We start from the raw sequence: 18,031 nt of genomic DNA on the forward strand, positions 1-18,031 counted from the left end.
TGACAGATTAGGAGAAAAAGGAAAATGTGTGGTGTAGAGATGTGGAAGGCTGAAATCAATTCGTGCTGTTTGGACATAATGTCTGGTTAAATCTCTGGGCTGACTATTTTTTTCTGGTTAAAAGGAATGAGTCATGCTTGACAAATACTGTCAACTTCATTGATCATATTATTTCAGAGGCGTGCTGAAAGGAGCACATTTCTCTGGTTGGTTACAGTGCTTGGTGAAAATATCATTTTGAGCTAACTGACATCTGCACTTATTGTTTTTTTTAATTTCTTTTTGTTTCTAATTTATCAATTTATCATTTTTAAGCATTTGATTTCATATAATTGCTGTTATTTTCTATTGGATGAAAATGCAGTCAGTAAGAGTTTGTGTGAGAAATGATGACAGTGTTCCTGATTGTTTTATATTTTTTATATTATAAAAAAATAAGAAATTTGTGAATGTTGTTGTTAAAAAGAATGGACAAGTGTATAACTGTGACAAAGGTGACACAAATAAAGAAGTAATAGTTGCTTTTTATTATTATTTTTTATGACGATGAACACTGATTTATTTTGTTTACAAAGTTTATTTGGGTACTAATAAATACGAATAAATACTTCAACTCCCACGCTAATACGTCAACAAATTTAGTGTTCCGATTTTACAGATATTATAAATAATAACTTGAAGTACAATCACAGTTATTTCTTTTTTTTCATCACACCTCTTCATTTCCTCCTCCTGTTCTGTTTTGTTTTTCCACTTCCCTTGCGGATCATCCTCACCCAGCTTAAGTCCACTGAAGTTTCAAAAATATGAAAAATTTCTTTTATTCCTTCCTGTCTTCTTCCCTCGGTGTAAGACGGTGCTCACTGGCACGACCCCCTCCTGTGTCTCTCCACTTCTTACGTCCGCACACATAAACATGCACACAAATGTGGACAGACACACTCTTTTAGATCATTGAGTGATGTGGCATGGTAGGTTCTTCTCCCCACACACACACACACACACAGTCACACACACCCACATAAGAATGAGCACAAACACACTGGAAGCTGTCATGATCTGTACTCAATCAACCACTTTATTAGCCTGCCAGTTTGTGCGCACGTGTGTGTTTGTGTGCATGTTAAGAGGCCTCCCAACTGGAAACAGACCCAGAAAGGATACACACCCCAACACACACACTTCTTTATTTCTTGTTAGTCTTCCTGCACCTTAATTTGTAACACCTCTAACAACCAGCTCCGCAGCCCACTTCACAGCCACTCAATCTGTCACTGCTCTGTTCCATGACTGTCCTTTTTCTCAGGGTGAAACAGAGTGTATTCATGTGTGTGTCCATGTGTAATTCTTTCTCTTTATACCACTTTTATTATCTACAGCCACCATGGCCGTGTTTATATATTTAAAAATCCATGTACAGCTATAGAGAGGGCAGTTTTATTTCTTTTTGCACTTCTGTTTTCATGCCAGGCTGCCCCCTGCCTCCTTTAAGTTGAACTGCACCCAATCCTCCATATCTTTCTTTTTCTTCGTTTATCTCTCTGTCCTTGTTTTTTCTATATTTTCACACATACCCACTGTAGATCGAGCAAGATTGATACTTTAAAAAAATCTCTTGTTCTTTCTTTTTCCTCCTTGAAACAATGTTTTTTTCATTTGTTGGCAACCTCCCCGGGACATTAGCAGATGAACCAGGAGAAAGTCTGCCATTCTCTACATGTTTAGAGTGCTTATTTTCCATTTTCCAGAGCCAGAAAAACTTTTGATTCAAAGAAATCTTTCAGCTAACTTTTGTTGAAAAAGATCCTGCTTAACTGCCTGGTTCCTTCTTTATTACCTGAACCAATGTGTTAGGTTTGTTGGTCTGAAAAATGGCAAATCAGTACGGCTCGCTTATCTCCTATCCTCCAAAAACCTTGAAACGAAAACAAACGTTTCTCTATTTTCTGGGGGGGAAAGTAAAAATAAAGAGCTCTCGGTCCTCTACCACACATGTATACAAATGCATGCAAACAAGGGTGTGTTCACACGTTGAACACCACATCAGTGTGCAACAGAGCACTAAGATCACACTTTGTAAAAATATTCCCTCAGAGACATGCAATAACCCAGGAGTTATGTCTCACATGCTTCTATCTCAAGCTCACATCAAAATCACAATCACCACTGCGCTCTGAGCTGCCATTTCCATTTTCTGTCCTCCTTCAAACAGAAAATAATATGTACCTTGTCACCAACGTCTACCCGTACGAGCAACTTTCCGCCACTAATTCAGCCCAGTGCAGCACACACATCCGTCAGATATAACTGGCGGAGGAGAGGGCATGCCGAGACAGCCATTAAAGGTTCCTAGCTGTCAAAGGTTCCCCTTTGTGTTGTGAGGAGAGGTATAAGTGTCGTGCTCTTATCAGAGCTTCCTGTGGAGTTTGCTCTGCATCCTGTCCACTTAGAGCTGCTTCTCTTTCAGTGAAGTCTCATTGTGTCTCTGTGCACATGAATGTGTTGGTGTGTGTCTGTGTGTGCATGCTGTCAAGTGAGTCATTTTGTAATACTGTTCATAGTATAGGTCAAGTTCTGAAATTGCTTTTCTTAAAATGTTTTCAGTGAGGGTAGTACTGTATATCAGTGATGTAGAAGTAAATGAATGTGTGAACAAACATACTAAGTAAGACGGATCTTTGTCTTTTAAAAATACATTATTGTATAAATACAACTTCTACGATCTCAGTGATTAAATATAATTACAAAATCTATGAATACCAAAGCAATAAATAGATGGTTTTACAATAAACTGGTTAATTGTGTATGATCTTTGGTAAAAGATTGAAGGATATTCAAGAGAATCTTTAAGAGATTGAGATCAAAATAATTTGCCAGCTCATTCTCCTTTTGACCAAATGAGAAGAACTGAAAACTGAGTGAAAAGATTAACGCACAGCTACCATACATTCAGCGGAGATGGGTTTGGTAATATAAAGACTATTTCTGATATCATTACAGCTACAGTGTCTGCGTTCTAATCACTGAGAGAAGCTTAGGGGAAATCTTTGAGTAGCCGAGTTTTCTTTCGCTCGCTTTGTTTGGTTGAAATTTGTTCACACGTGGAGCTGATGATTTCCAGCCGGGTCCTCCTCCTCCTACTCCTCCATGTTACATGTGGATGGAGGAGGTTGAATGGGTGAAAAAAGGTAAAGGTAAATAAACAAACAATCAGCCGCAAGCTTGTTCTGGCTCTCCTTCTCTGTTGCCCCTCATTTGAAGCCTTATAAATCAGGCTTCCACCCCGAGACAGGGTGTTAGCAGGCCTCCCAGACTACACACATACAGGAACACACACAGGTCTGCTGCTCATTAAATCCATGATCAGATCTGTGGGTGTGTGTGTGTGTGAGTGAGAGAGAGTGATGCAGTAGAGTGAGGGGGGCACGAAATGAGACTGTATGAATACAACTATGCCCAACATATAGACATTGCAGTGTTCACATGTACATGTGTCCAAAAAGAAACTAATAACCGCACACACTCTACACCTGGATCGCAGCTTTTCTCCATGTGTTCATAAAACACTTATGATACCTGTTGCAGCTACCTTGTAACCTCATGACAAGTGCACTTTGATTCCACCGGCAGCAGGAAAGATATTGGGTGAAAGACTATAGTGTGTGTGTGTGTGTGTGTGTGTGTGTGTGTGTGTGTGTGTGTGTGTGTGTGTGTGTGTGTGTGTGTGTGTGTGTGTGTGTGTGTGTGTCACTGACTGCTTTCACACATAAAATGAAGGCCTGGACTCTGTCAAGCCAAGTGCTTGGACTTTAAAGTGCACAGTGAGGAGACAGTAGCTGTAGATCTGAGGAGCATGAGGAATGGAGAAGTTTTTTTTAATTCATTGGCTTGTTCGGTTGACAATATATATATATAGAGAGAGAGAGATAGATAGATAGATATTAGGCTTCTGAATATCTGAGTGTGAGTTATGGGGAATGCATAGAAGCAGCTGATTTGCAGTAAACTGTCTCTTTCCACACTCTTACAATCAGGAAACACACAACAGCTGCTGCAGCTTTCGTTCTAGCCTCGCTGAACGGCGTTTTCAAACACCTTTAGGTTTTAATAATTATTTTCAGCCAAGGCGCTAACAGGCATCATTGTTCTAAAGAAGGCGCAGTCACTGTAGTTACTTCGGTAAACTCACACCTTGGCTTGAAAGTAGCACGGCACTGCTGTTACATCAAGCTGTTGCCTTACCGTGCATACGTGCGTCCGCCTAAAACAGCTGCCGTATTCGTACAAGCACGCACATGGCGGTTCTTCCACACCTCCGTCCAGACCCTTTACATATTTACTCACCAGACTTGGCACCTGCACCCCCATCCACAAAAATACACCTTCCGCGTGCATTCAACAACAAGAACATAGGCATTCACACTTTACGAGCTGGAGGGGAAAAAACATGAGCATGGCTTTAGAAAAGCAGGCAGTTAGAGAAGTTCGCGAACCTTGCACATCTAAAAATGTCAGAGGGTTTGTTGGTTCTTCTCCATCACACCTCGATTTCCTTCAGCAGGCATTTCACTGTGATTAGGAGTGCACCGTGTCATACTAGAAGTCAGGGCTGAACTCAAGCCAGGCTGATTGGTAGTTGTAATTAGAGGAGTTGCTCAGTCTCAGGCCAGGTCTCCCTGGAGGATTCACACAGGCTCAGTATCACATGTAGGACCAGGGAGAAATCGGAGCTTCGATCCCAGCTATGTGGAGAAGAGCCCGGTAGTTTCTGCCAGCTCCAGATTTCCCATAACCAACCAACTCCACCAAGCAAACACAAATTTCCACCACCAAAGATTCCTGCAATTTCTGCGCAAATTTCTGTCTAATCTAAAAATATGAACATTTTATTGCAAAATTTCTGTCATTCCAAAATTGTCATTATTTTGCATTTTACTTCAGGAATCAGTTTAGATTAGCAGACTTTAATTCTCATTGGCAAAAGCTATAAAGCATTGTTAGTCACTCCTGGTTTTCCCCCTCACTCTTCACTTCACAATGAGCCCCTCTTCTGTTCTTCTGCTCCTCCTCTTCCTGCTCCACCACTACCTCCATCCTCCTTCATTCTCTGTGAAAGCAGGTAACGTGAAACCCACTCTTGGAGTCTCAAGGGTCTGCAGGGGTTACAAAGGGTGATCAATATGTGCCAGGGAAAGTCTTTAGACAAGTGAAAGACACCACAGTTTGTGTACTCCCTCCTCTTTTCCCTCTTTCCTCTTCTTGTTGTCAGGATTGACAAGGTTAGGTGGCCCTAACACCCACTGACATGTTAGCTCTGTGCACCTTAAAGTTAAGTGACATCAAACCCTTGGCCCACACACAAATATTTAATCACTGTAAACACACCAACTGCATAACTACACTAAAAATCACTTGATTAAATCAAGTCAATTGAATAGTCGTTGAAAAGAGTCTCATGCTCGTTAAACAAACTGCTTCAGTCTGTTTATTTTTTAATATCTAACCTGTCACTTTTCAACAGGTGGTGGACGACATGGGCAACGTGAAGTTTGCACTGGACACGGGACCAGATGCCGCCGGCAACAGCTGGCTCAAATACGTCCGCTCTGCACCGTCATTTGAGGAGCAGAACCTCACCGCCTGTCATCTCACAGGAGACCAGGTGGGTGCCATGACAACATTGTCCCGTTGGATCCGTAGTCCAGATACGAAAGAAATCGCACCACACTGTCAGAAATGGGCAGAGACGAGTGGGGGGTGGCAGTTATTCCTTCCCATCTACTAAGAGTAAATGCTGGCTTGATGTGTGTGAATGGGTGTTTTTGTGTGTGTGTGTGCTGCAGAAAAGTGTGTGCTAGTAATGACCAAGGAATGGCTCCATTGTGTGTCTGTGGCTGGGCCGGTTGCCAGTGCTGTTAAGAACTGACCCATGTAAAGAGGCTGAAGAATAGTCTGACACTCCTGAGTCCCATAATAACCGTTATCCAAGGCGCAGTCTTCTTCTGTGGCGGCAGCAGTTTCTCTTTTTGCTTCTTATCACCCAAACACCCCCACCCACCACCCCCTTCTCGCTCTCTCTTTCTCCCTCAAACCTAAGCGAGCTGTATCGGATCCTTTTGGAAAGATGCCCAGCCATTGCCTATAAAACCCCAACTGCTTAACTAGGCCCTAACCCTAACCCCATGCAATGCGTGTACCACAACTTACACTGCTGCAACGTATTAGCATAATTCTCCGTTTCTGTTCATAACACAGAGACAGATTTTTTTTTTTCTTTCCCTATTTTGCTCTGCTGACTCTTGTCCCAGTTTCTGCAAATTAAATACTGGTGCTGTTACTTAATACGCATTTCACTGTCAATTCAATCTGCGTCCAAAGGAGAACTGAGGATGGGATCTTAAATGAGATGACACCAGAAGCTAAGCAGCATGACAGTAGCCAGATCCGGCCGTATGATTCCTCTGCGTGTTTCCACATTCTCGTCACTCCGCTCTCATTTGTTTTCTAATCCCTGCCTACGCGGCCCTTCCTGACTCCGTCTCCAGCCGCCTGTTCCTTGCCGACTCTGTCTCCTTTCTCTATCCCGGTGTCTTGATCTGCCACCTGTCACCCTGTCACACCAAGGGGACAGGCTGGTGTGTCCATTTAAGCTTCAGACATTAAGTCTGACCGATAGAGAGAAAGGGGGCTTGGTACCAGGCGTAAGAGACTGAACGCACGGGGGCCTCCGAGATTGACAAGCACCAATTGGCTGGCAACACCAGCCCGCCTAATCCTTTTAAGATTTTCACATCAGTGCCCCCTGCCACTGCCACACAATGTCAAAGAAAGAATCAGGGCACCAGAGAAAATTGTGGAGAATTATCGGACCACGAAAAGGCCACGTGCACGATTGCTTTTTGATGTGTTTTGCAGTTGTTTGTACTTAGCGAACGGCTTTTGCTTTTGTTTGCTTGCCCAGTTGCTTGGTGTTGTGGCTCGCAGGTATGACCCTATCATTTATTTACAAACACAACACAAACACACACACTCACACTCACACACACACTTATGTGCAGCCACTCAGTGCTAAAATGTATAATTTAAGAGACCATTCACTGATTTTTCTTTTTTCTTTCTTTCTTTTTTTATAACTGCATGCACAATACATGAGTTTATGGAAATATGTGCACACTAGGCAAATTCAAATGCAGGCAGTAACCTTTTAAAGAGCAAGAGGAGAAGTTATGGGGTTGTTTGTCATTAATGATGCAAGATGAACAAATGTGTGCATGACTGATCATAATTCAGACATTTGTGGCCGTGCATTAATTTGGCATTGTTTTTATAGATTTGTCTCCATTCTGTCAGGTGTGAATTTCTTATTTTTTCTGATAATAAGAATATGGCTCTCTGTGTAAGCATCTACAGACAACTGTATCAGTTGCATTCTTCTCAGTTAAAATCCACACATCTCCAGCAATTGCTCTCACTTAATATTGCTTGCAATTTCACCTTAATGCAATATTCACGCTCCTTAAAGATGGTTGAACAAAAGCAGACGAATCAACAATTTCCCATGTGTGTGTGCCTCTGTGTGTGTATGTGTGTGTGTGTACGTGTACCTAGATTGTTCTCATTCATTTATAACCACAAACAATTGGCCAAAATGGGTTTGCAAGTGCACCCATTCACTTTTTCGAAGGCCAAGTTGCACTGAGAGGTGGAAACAGCTGAGAGAGCTATGAGTGGCATGTGAGATGGGTGGGTAGCTGATGGGGGGTTTAAGGAAAAGATGAACCTTGTCCACCTTCTTGTCAACTTTTCATCTTTTGTGTTTTGGAGTGGAGCCCTTTCCAGTGCTGTTTGATCTGCCCTTCTACCCCCGGACGGATCCATCAATTCATAGAGACAAGTGTGTGCATGTGCAAGTGTGTGTGTGTGTGTGTGTGTGTGTGCATGTGTATTAGGCCATAGTAGGGGATTGTTGGGGGCCCCTGTGGCTGGCATTGATCGATGAGGCATCTGTCTGCTGAACACTGGACAGAGATGGGAAGAGGTCAAGACAAGTCTATGTGATCAGACCTTACTGTAGGACACACACACACACACAGAGAGAGAAAGAGAGACAGAGTGAGAGAAAAGGCGAAAAAAAAATCAAATTAGGCATCCAAATATTAATTAAGAATGTAATTAAACCCTCTTAATTATTAACTGACTTGTATTCTTTAAAAGGAAAAAAGTGTCATATTTTCTGATAATGTTGCAATTAATAATCTTGACATAAAACCGGAAAGATGTGTCATTAATATCATAAATTAAATTACACATAAAAGAGCTGCAACATAAATTAAGCATAAAAAAATAGAAAATAAAAAAAGACTTTTAGGGATATTGCGACGCTCTTCATCGTGTTTTACCTCAGTGCCCACATTCGTGTCTGAACGAGTTCTATTTGTTTTGTTTACCCGCTGTAAATACGATTTAATTAAATGTTTGAAAAATAATTAGCGATATCCGTAATCGATATCTTTTTTTCGTCAAAATAACTTTACGACGTCACACAAGCCTCATAAAAATAGAAATTCTACTCTTTTTTTTACGTTTTATTAAAATGCGATCTTAAACCATTCAACTCTGTCAAATTTTCTTTTCTTCAAGCAATTCTTTTTTTCTTTTAGATGAAAAAAAATCTAAGAGGCAATGAATTTATGTTCAAACCAAAAAAGTGAAGCACGAAGCAAAACTTAAACTAAGAAAATAAATAAATAAAAAGGCCTGTTGTGTGTCTGTGTGTCTATGTGCTTGTTTAAGCATGTGTCCGGCCTATGAATGTGTGTGTGTGTGTGTGTGTGTGTGTGTGTGTGTGTGTGTGTGTGTGTGTGTGTGTGTGTGTGTGTGTGTGTTTGTGTGTTAGAGTGACCGACAGAATGACTGCGAGTCTGTCAGGCTGCTTTATCTATTATTTACATCAATAGTAGATTTATCAAGCGGCCAAAGCGGCGGCTGGGATCGGAGATGCGGGGAGGGGTCTGTGCCGCAGATCCCTCAATCCTTTTGGCTGGAGATAAGACGAGGAGGAGTGGCCGACGGGTAACCGAGAGAGCACTAAGGGGCAACAGGGAATCACTAATGAGAGAGAGAGAGAGTCAGAAAGAGAGAGAGAGAGAGAGAGAGAGAGAGAGAAAGAGTGCGAGAGAGACTCATCATCATCATCAAAGACGCGCTCACTGACTAGATTAGAGAGTAACCCAGCAGAGGAGCGTCAGGCTTCATCCAACCAAACGGAGCGATCACCGACCGTCTCCAGCTCCTCCCGACCGACCCGCGACCCCTTCTCCCCGGCCCTGTGCGCTCTAGCGCCCCGCTCCCTCTCGAGCAGACCTACTATGGGTTGTGTCGCCAACTCCACCGGGACTGAAGTGCTACTGCAGCTGGAGGCTCTCCGCAGCGCCGCGCAACTTTCTCAACTGTTCCGTCTCACGGAGAAAAGAAAGGTCAGGTCGAAAAAGCATAGAGAGACAGTAGCCTATTTGTGGTAAATATAAATACGTTGTAATAATAATAATAATAATAATAATAATAATAATAATAATAATAATAATAATAATAACAATAATAATAATAATAATGCGTGTAGTTTTCGTTGATTTTAGGCCTTTGCTCTTTGTCTCCTCTCTCTCATCTGACGAGCGCTAAGTCTTAAAAGTTACTTTCCCAGCCTCTCTGTATGTTTGTGTGTGTGTGCGTGTGTGTATGTGTGAAAGAGTGCTTCTGTCCGTCTTGTTGTGGTGACAGTGTACAGCTGGTGCAGAGCGCCCCCATGCGTTCACAGATCACGCCTGAAGTGGTTTGCGCTGTGTCATAATAAGTAGGATGCACAGAGCTGCAACATGTAGAAGTGTCATGTAAAGATGATTTATTAAAAAAAACACATCAACTTTGAATGTTAATTATCATCTTTATAATTTATTTATTTATTTATTTGTATTTTATGAATCGAGATTTAAGCTCAGTTTGGTTTCCTGTACTGTTGGTTTAGGCCTCGGCTCTGACTTACCTTTAAATACTTTAACTTGAATCCGATTTCTGTTGTATTGAAGCAAAACAGCGAAAAAAATGAAACCCTAGTGTCCAGCAGTAAATTATGTCCGAGCACACTTGTCAAATGACCTCAATAAAGTGATTTGTCGTGTGCAGTTAAAGACCTGACATTTCCCGGTTTGCTGCAGCTGTAAAACAAAAACGCACGACAGAAGCGGGTCTGTTTATTTTTGCTTTGACCCGTCAATTTCTTTTAACAAATGCTTTTGTCTGGATTTCTTATACAATTTCTTTCGGGTGTTTATTTATTTTTTAACAAGAGTGCAGATCACGTTTCGATATGTAACAGAAACCAACATTTACGTATTTCCGTTCGTTTTATTTCACAAAGTTCGGGTAAATCTGCAATTAAACAAACAGCTGATTGTTTTGTAAAATAAAAGAAGGGGGAGTTTTTATGTTAGTAAAAATGAATTGTTTAATATTGTGAACAGATGAGAATGAATTATGTTTCAATAGGAGGACAATGTAGCTTACTTTATATATTCGTATTTTTTCCCTCCCTGTTACCAACCACATTATTAGAATAATATTGGGTTCCACGCGGGCCCTTAGCTGCGACAGTAAATATATAGGGGTCCAGACTTATTAATCCTTTCCTGACCTAAGTTAAAGTCTCCCTTGCCTTTTTCTCTCTCTCTTCAGATTTATTATAAAGCTGTCCGGGACATTGAAGCAGGGGAGGAGCTCTTAGTGTATATGAAGGACGGTATTTTCCCTGAGGGATCCATGGCACCCAACCTACAAGGTAAGATTAATGCGCGTCATTAGCGCACGTTTTAAACAAACTCCAACCTGCATCCTGTGCCGCTTTCGCGGTCAACACACTCCATAACTGGGGGAAAAGACACCACTTCTCCCTCCAAGATTTTTTTTTCCCTACTCAAGAAATGTGAATTATTCGAACCATAAATTTCCAGGATGGAATTAAATCCCGCATTAAAGCATATGGTTGAAGGCCGTTTTGGATCTGTCATTTAAAATAGGCTTGCCAATATAGAAAGGATACCCGTAAGAGTCTGGTCTGAATTGTGCTCTTTTACAATGCTGCAATATAATGGGCCTCTTTGCCTGAAATGCTGTATTAGGGCGTCAATTGGCACTTGTCATATTCCATCCTATGCGAGTAGAAATTTTCTGTTAACGGAAAGCTAAGATCAAACAGAAATTACTCGGTAGCCGTGCATATTATTAAGAACATATTATGGGAGCAAAGGGAGAAAAAAAGCGTTCATAGGTAGACCAAGAGGGGGAGATAGATTAAAGGCATTTAGTCGGGAAATATTAGTTAAAACGCTGACTCGTTTCAACCACCTCAGGTCTTCATCAGAGTGAAAACCTTCAAACAAACACCTTAGTGCTGGAAAGGTAAGGAAATCACCATAAAGCGGACTGGCATCAGAACACTATTACTATCCTAAAAATGAAAATGAATAAACAATAGAGTGAAAGTCATGAGTTTAATTAGTGTCTCACCGGTGTGCAGCTTTAAGAAGGCTGTTGGTTAGAGACGGTTTACAGTCTACTTCCTCAGTCAAACTTGGATATATAGGTATGAGGTTTCCGTTACAGCGGTTTTTTAGGCGGTCGGCCCTTCTGATGGATTGTTCATTGACTTCTTTTCCAGTCCCCCCCACCTCAGCAGCCTGCCATTGTATTGGTGTTCAGCAAAACAGTCTAATCAGGAGTTTCCATTTAGATGGCACTGTATATTTATGTTCGCTCGCTCTGCCTGTCTGGCGTTTCTCCGTGCGTCCAAGCGACTTCTCTGTAGCGATTTCAACCCCTGGGAATCCCGAGTTCCGACTGAAAAGAAATGGGGAGAGAGATGCCTCTGTCTAACCTGTTTAAGTTGTTTCAGCGTGTAATTTAATTAGTGCTTAAAAATAATGAAGAGAAAGCTACAAAACAGATCAGATCAGAAGGAATTTTTAGATTGAAAAATTACCTGTCAGTTAATTGAATATAATAAAGCTTGAAGCTTTTTTAGTCTCATTGTTGGATTAGTTAAAGATTATACACAATATAAATAAAATCGTTCTCTTTCTTTCTTTCTTTTAATAAATTTCTGTGTATTTTATTATGACCCTTTCTTTAGATCTTCTGCCGTAAGTGCTTCGTTACACCTTCTTTTACACTGTCCTCTTGAAATTGGCTCACATTTCAAAGTGCGTCACATTTCTAGGTGCTCTCATCCACCCTTCTCCTCTCTGACTGGGTAACCTGATTCACTGTACTCAGTGCCTTTCAACCGTGCCCGCCTATGTCAGACTGAATATGTCCAATATTTTATCTCGCAATCTAACTTGGACAGCTGTTCACTTTTCTTTCAAACTTTACTTAAGCGGAAAAGGGTCCGTAGTTCCGCTGCGTTTTCTTTAAACATCTTGGACTTATTGTGCTGAAGTGCTGTTGTCAGGTAACATTGTTTTGTTGTGTTTCCAGTCTTTCTGGAACCACAGATGAAAAAAAGAAAATCTGATTACTGTTACTTGTCATTGATTAGAAAATTGTGGAGGGAGAACAAGATGTTCGTGAGATGCTGTGCAGTTCACCAGCTCCCCACCACCACCACCCTGCATGATGCACAGTTTACGCACAGGTCTCCGTGCCAAAGATGAAGGGGAGGGAGGGGGGGATACAGGAGCAAAGAAAGCTATATTATTGAAAAGAAGCAGATTGACATGTTGTAGGAGTGTGTCAAAGATGGAGCACGCTTATACATGATTTGTTGAATTCATCTGCCTGTATGTATGTGCATGAGGGAGGCAGACAGAGAGAAAATTTCACCTGCCAAAATGTCTGTGTCAGGGCCAAAGTATTTGGCTTTGTGCGTTGTGTAAGAGAGAGCTGAAGGCACACAGAAAAGAACATGTAACATACAGATGGTTTAGAGTTTTATGATGCTTACAGTATATGTGAATCAGCAACACTGAAATAAAAGGACGAGCAGTGAGACAAAGTCATCTCACCGTTGTGATGATCGCATCCGATTTGTTTTTCCTGTCTCCCTGCATTTGTGCGAGCAAGGGAGTGAGGCAGCGGGGTTGAGCAGGAGCTTGGCAGCGCAGCTCTGTTCTCTGTGTCCAGCTTATCGGAGAAGGAATTTGAAGTGGAGGACTTGAGGAGTCCCCTGAGACCTCACCCATGCTCCCAGATTAGCTGCTAAACTGCACATAATTGTGACTCCCTTCGTCTCCCAGAGAGCTATTAGTCTCCACTTTAACCCCCCACCCCCCCTCCACAAAACCCACACAAGCCAGACTTGCTGAAAAAACACAGGCACACCGAAATGCACATGCAAGTACCTTTGCTTATGTGCATCCTAACATTCACGCACACCCCTGAGTGTCCTTTTAGGTGTTTCCTTTCATCTTTTATTACTTGTGTTCCTTTTCCTAGAGGGTACTTGTGGGTCCTCGTTGTATATGAACCATGTCTTTATTTTTTTTTTCCAAAATATTTTCCACTCTTAAATGTCGCAGACAAAAATTATTTTGAGTTGTTTGTGCTGCAGAGGCAATCATACCCAACCCTCTCACGGTAAAATGCTCGCTCCCTATGAAATACGTCCACACAGTGGTGTCAGAGTGGCTAGTTAGTTTAGTGTTTGAGCTCTGTGTAATGGTCCATTGACCAGAAGGTCATTTATCCTTCTCCCCAAGGTTAGACACATTGATGTTGCTACACTAATGCCCTTTTAATGTGTCCAAGAAGTTCCAGCTGGATAAACGGCCACATGCAGTAGAAAGCAGGTGAGCCATGCACTGTAAGTCATTTTGGATAAACTCATTTAGTACAGCTTGAATTGATGGATGGGTGTGTGTGGCATGTTGGGACACCTGGGGGGCCGACTCAGACGCTGGCTGCTTGGGTCATGCCAAAGAGGGTATGGCAGGTTGGCGCTGAAATCACCATGGGGTCGGCGCCACCGTGGCCCTGCTTACCTCTGTTCATTTTGGCTCATTTTGGAAACATAAGCACGGTTACACACACACACACGTGCGCGCGCACACCCACACGCGTACACTTATTTATGCATGTGCACAAAGACACTCCGCTGGGCTTTCCCCTGATCTGTTGAACTTGGCGTCGGACTCAGGAACTTGCTATTGAAAGAGCTGGTCTGAGTTTTATGCATTTGACCTTGTTGGTGAGAAGTATTGTAAAGGTTATCAACATGGAAGGGGAAGACCAGCCCCTATTGTTTCCTCTGTGTGCTATTACACCAACACTCTAAAGCAAACACTTGTTTTAACAAGTAATTAACAGTTTTAATGACGGTTACATTTCACTGCTAATTGATTTCCATTTTATGGGGTTGCTTTCACCATTTGTTAAACCTGTCTATACAGCTGCGACTGAAACACAAAATAGGACGAGATTCTTCTTTTTGCTGTGTGTTATTATCAGTTTTTATCTTTTTATACATTTTAGACATTTGGTTCTGCATCTCTGCCAACATGCACTCCTCAGGAGTTAGTATACTAAGATGCAAATAAGCTTGTTCTACATTACACATTTTGATATTGTGTTGAATCTGATAGGGGAAAAAATGCAGTCTTTTTTGCACACATTAAAAGCACAATTAAATGTCAGCAATTAGCGCTGCTTGTAGGTGGTCTTAGCTTGTAATTAAAATGTTGACAAAGTTGATAAAGTTACAAAAACTAATTATTAATAATTTCTATTTACTTAAGAATTCCTACATCAATAGTGAAACTTGAGAAAAGGTTATGATGAGAAATGTTTTTTTTTAAATACACATCTCTTAATTACGTAAATGTTTGATGTACTATTCATATAGAAAGCTGCGTTGTGACTAAACAAGCCCTTGTGTATGCGTGTGTTTGCGTGCAGACGAGCAGATGTACCGCTGTGAAGACTGTGATGAGCTGTTCTCTTCAACACTTGAGCTGCGGCGGCATCAAAAGTATTCGTGCTCCAGTGCTGGCTCCATCTTTGACACACTGAGAGACGACTTCAAACAGGAACGTGAGGACAGCGATGATCCTGTCCATGAGTGTAAAGACTGTGAGAAGATCTTTCCCAATGAGTACAGGTGAAGTTCGGCCCATTCACTGTGCAACAAATGTGATTCATTGACTGATTTACTGATGAGCTTGTGTTTTCTCTATCAAGTCTGGGACAACACATGATAGTTCACACAGAAGAGAGGGAGTACAAGTGTGACCAGTGCCCCAAAGCCTTCAACTGGAAGTCCAACCTCATCCGTCACCAGATGTCACATGACAGTGGCAAGCGCTTTGAGTGTGAAAACTGTGATAAGGTACAGCACACCCGCCACGTAAGTTGTGCACAGGACACACAGGCTTTATCTGTTAGTAGTTCTTTAAGAAGACAAAGAAATGAAAAGTCTGCTTATGTTTTTACAAAATACAAAAAGGGGAATTTTGTGTAATTTTTTAGCATTGTTAGTCATGGCATACATTGCATTTTTTTATACACTTGTTTTAAATTTCAGGTGTTCACAGATCCCAGTAACCTTCAGCGTCACATCCGCTCTCAGCACGTGGGGGCCCGCGCTCACACATGCCCTGAATGTGGCAAGACCTTTGCCACCTCGTCAGGCCTCAAGCAGCATAAGCACATCCACAGTAGTGTCAAACCCTTTAGCTGTAAGTAAGGGCTTCGGAAGTTAATGATCACCTTTTTCATAACAATTCCTTTATTTGAGACTTTTTTTTCCTGCCTCGTTTAACCTCACTCATTATCCAGTCTCTCTTTTTTTTTCTATGTACACCAGCTTGTTTGCATGCTCTGAACGAGGCACAAAGGTCGTATTTGTCCTGCAATAAATTTCATTATACAATGTGAATAATAGATTTGATCTGGTTACCTAAGCTCTTTTTTGTCAAACTTAAAACAACATGACAGAGCTTAAATTGGAAACGGAGTGTTTTACAGTAAGGGAAAAAAACAGGCCTCACATATGTATTTTATTCTATCTGTTACATGTGTTCAGTAATTATTTGGAAGTAAAATATATACAAAGTAAATCGAGACCACTTTTTTCAGATTGTGTAAGTTATGCTGTCCATATGAACTAGCTCCTTCCTTTCCTAAAACCTTTCTTTTCAACAGCCGTTTACATTTAAATGTTCATGTTACTGTTGCTTTGGTATACAGAGTTAGAGACAGTGTTAAAACTGGTTTAACTAGGCCCTGGTGGGCTGCATCTTTTTGTTCCCCCAGGCGAGGTGTGCCACAAATCCTACACCCAGTTCTCCAACCTCTGTCGCCACAAGCGTATGCATGCTGACTGCCGCACCCAGATCAAGTGTAAAGACTGTGGGCAGTTGTTCAGCACTACCTCCTCCCTCAACAAGCACCGTCGCTTCTGTGAGGGCAAAAACCATTATGGCTCTCCAGCAGGGATGTTCAATCCTGGCATCCCCATGAGCTCCAGCCCCATCATGGCTAAGGCTAAGTCCCACCATCCCCACCTTTCTGGTCTAAACCAGTCAGGTTTAGGCTTCACTGACTACTTTCCTTCCCGACCTCATCCTCATGCTGGCTTGCCCTTTTCCCCAGGACCCCACGGCTTCCCATCCCTCCCACATGGTTTCCCAGGTATTTTTCCCCCATCGCTATATCCACGACCTCCTTTATTACCGGCCAGTCCACTGATAAAGAGCCCGCTGAGCAGCAGCAGTCAGGAGGTGAAGCTCCCTCAGAGTCCTCTAGATGCTCCTCCATTGTCTCTAGTTAGTTCCACAAATGGCAATGGCATTAACAGTTTGAGTCAGCATGAAGACAAAGAGAAGGAGAATAAACTGGATTTGTCTTCTAGTGGAGAAGCCAAACCAAAATCAAAGATGGCAGATATGTCTGACGGTAGTGACCTTGAAGATGTCAATACCACAAGTGGGACAGATTTGGACACCACCACAGGTACTGCTTCAGGGGACGGCTCTGACCTGGAAAGTGATGGAGAGAGTGAGCGTGAGAGAAGTGGTAAAAGAAGGAAGCCGTCTGGCACTGTATCAAGCCAAGAGGCGCACCAGTTAGAAGACACAAACCGTGCATTGATATCAGCCATGTCTAGTTCAGGGAACCTGTCGATTGATCGTCCGTTTCTTGCTTCTGCATCGCAGCACTCCTTCTTCCCCCCACCCGATGAGCAAGCCCTCCCGCCCACAACCACCACAAATTCTAATGCAGCCACCACTGATTCCATAAAAGCCATCGCTTCTATTGCAGAGAAATATTTTGGTCCAGGTTTGATTGGACTTCATCAGGAGAAGAAGATGGGTCCACTGCCCTATCATTCCATGTTTCCCTTCCAGTTCCTGCCCAACTTCCACAACTCCCTCTACCCCTTTAGCGCTGATCGAGGTGCTCTCAATCCTAGCATGTTTTTTAAAGCAGAGCCCAAGTCGCCACGTGAGCAACTGCACAAGATGGTTTCTAGTTCCCCGGCAGCTCCTGCTCCCACAGTAGAATCACCGTTCGATCTCACCACGAAACCCAAGGAGGCCAAGATAGCTCCTTCAACACCAACAAACACCTCAAACCCCAACAATAGTACTGGGAGCAGTAGTGGACATTTAGCAATATCTAGCAGTGAAGAACAGCCATTGGACCTCAGCATTGGCAGCCGGAGCCGAGGGAGTCATAATGGTGTACCAGCTGAGCCACATAATCGAAAGAACCACATCTATGGAGGTGGAAAAGGGGTCTCAATCAAGGATGAAACTCCATCTGGTTTTCCACACCCTCATTCACAGTCTTTGCACCAATCAACCATCACCCAGCACCAGCACCAGCAGCCCCAGGCACAGCCACACCAGCCACCACCACTGCACTATGCCAAGCCCTCAGCATTCTTCATGGACCCCATATACAGGTATTTCAGCCCGGATTAGACCAGACACTTCCACAACCAACATCAAGGCATTTTTGTAGATGCATTGAAGAATATGAG

At 42.4% G+C, this 18,031-nt stretch overlaps 1 protein-coding gene across 3 annotated transcripts in view; it reads left to right on the forward strand.

The window, feature by feature from the left end:
* Window positions 1–18,031, forward strand: part of prdm16 (PR domain containing 16) — a 167,760-nt gene that overhangs the window by 138,949 nt on the left and 10,780 nt on the right. The window contains exons 4-9 of one of the 3 annotated variants that reach the window (XM_039604745.1): window positions 5,522–5,662; window positions 10,729–10,831; window positions 14,944–15,145; window positions 15,226–15,391; window positions 15,569–15,722; window positions 16,300–17,953. In XM_039604745.1, the coding sequence (XP_039460679.1) occupies window positions 5,522–5,662; window positions 10,729–10,831; window positions 14,944–15,145; window positions 15,226–15,391; window positions 15,569–15,722; window positions 16,300–17,953 (2,420 nt within the window). Of the gene's footprint in view, window positions 1–5,521; window positions 5,663–10,728; window positions 10,832–14,943; window positions 15,146–15,225; window positions 15,392–15,568; window positions 15,723–16,266; window positions 17,954–18,031 lie in introns of all 3 variants that reach the window. The other 2 variants (XM_039604744.1, XM_039604746.1) reach the window with 2 other exon arrangements.

The sequence above is a fragment of the Oreochromis aureus genome, linkage group 20, assembly GCF_013358895.1.
Source record: "Oreochromis aureus strain Israel breed Guangdong linkage group 20, ZZ_aureus, whole genome shotgun sequence".
In the NCBI taxonomy this organism is placed as follows: domain Eukaryota; kingdom Metazoa; phylum Chordata; class Actinopteri; order Cichliformes; family Cichlidae; genus Oreochromis; species Oreochromis aureus.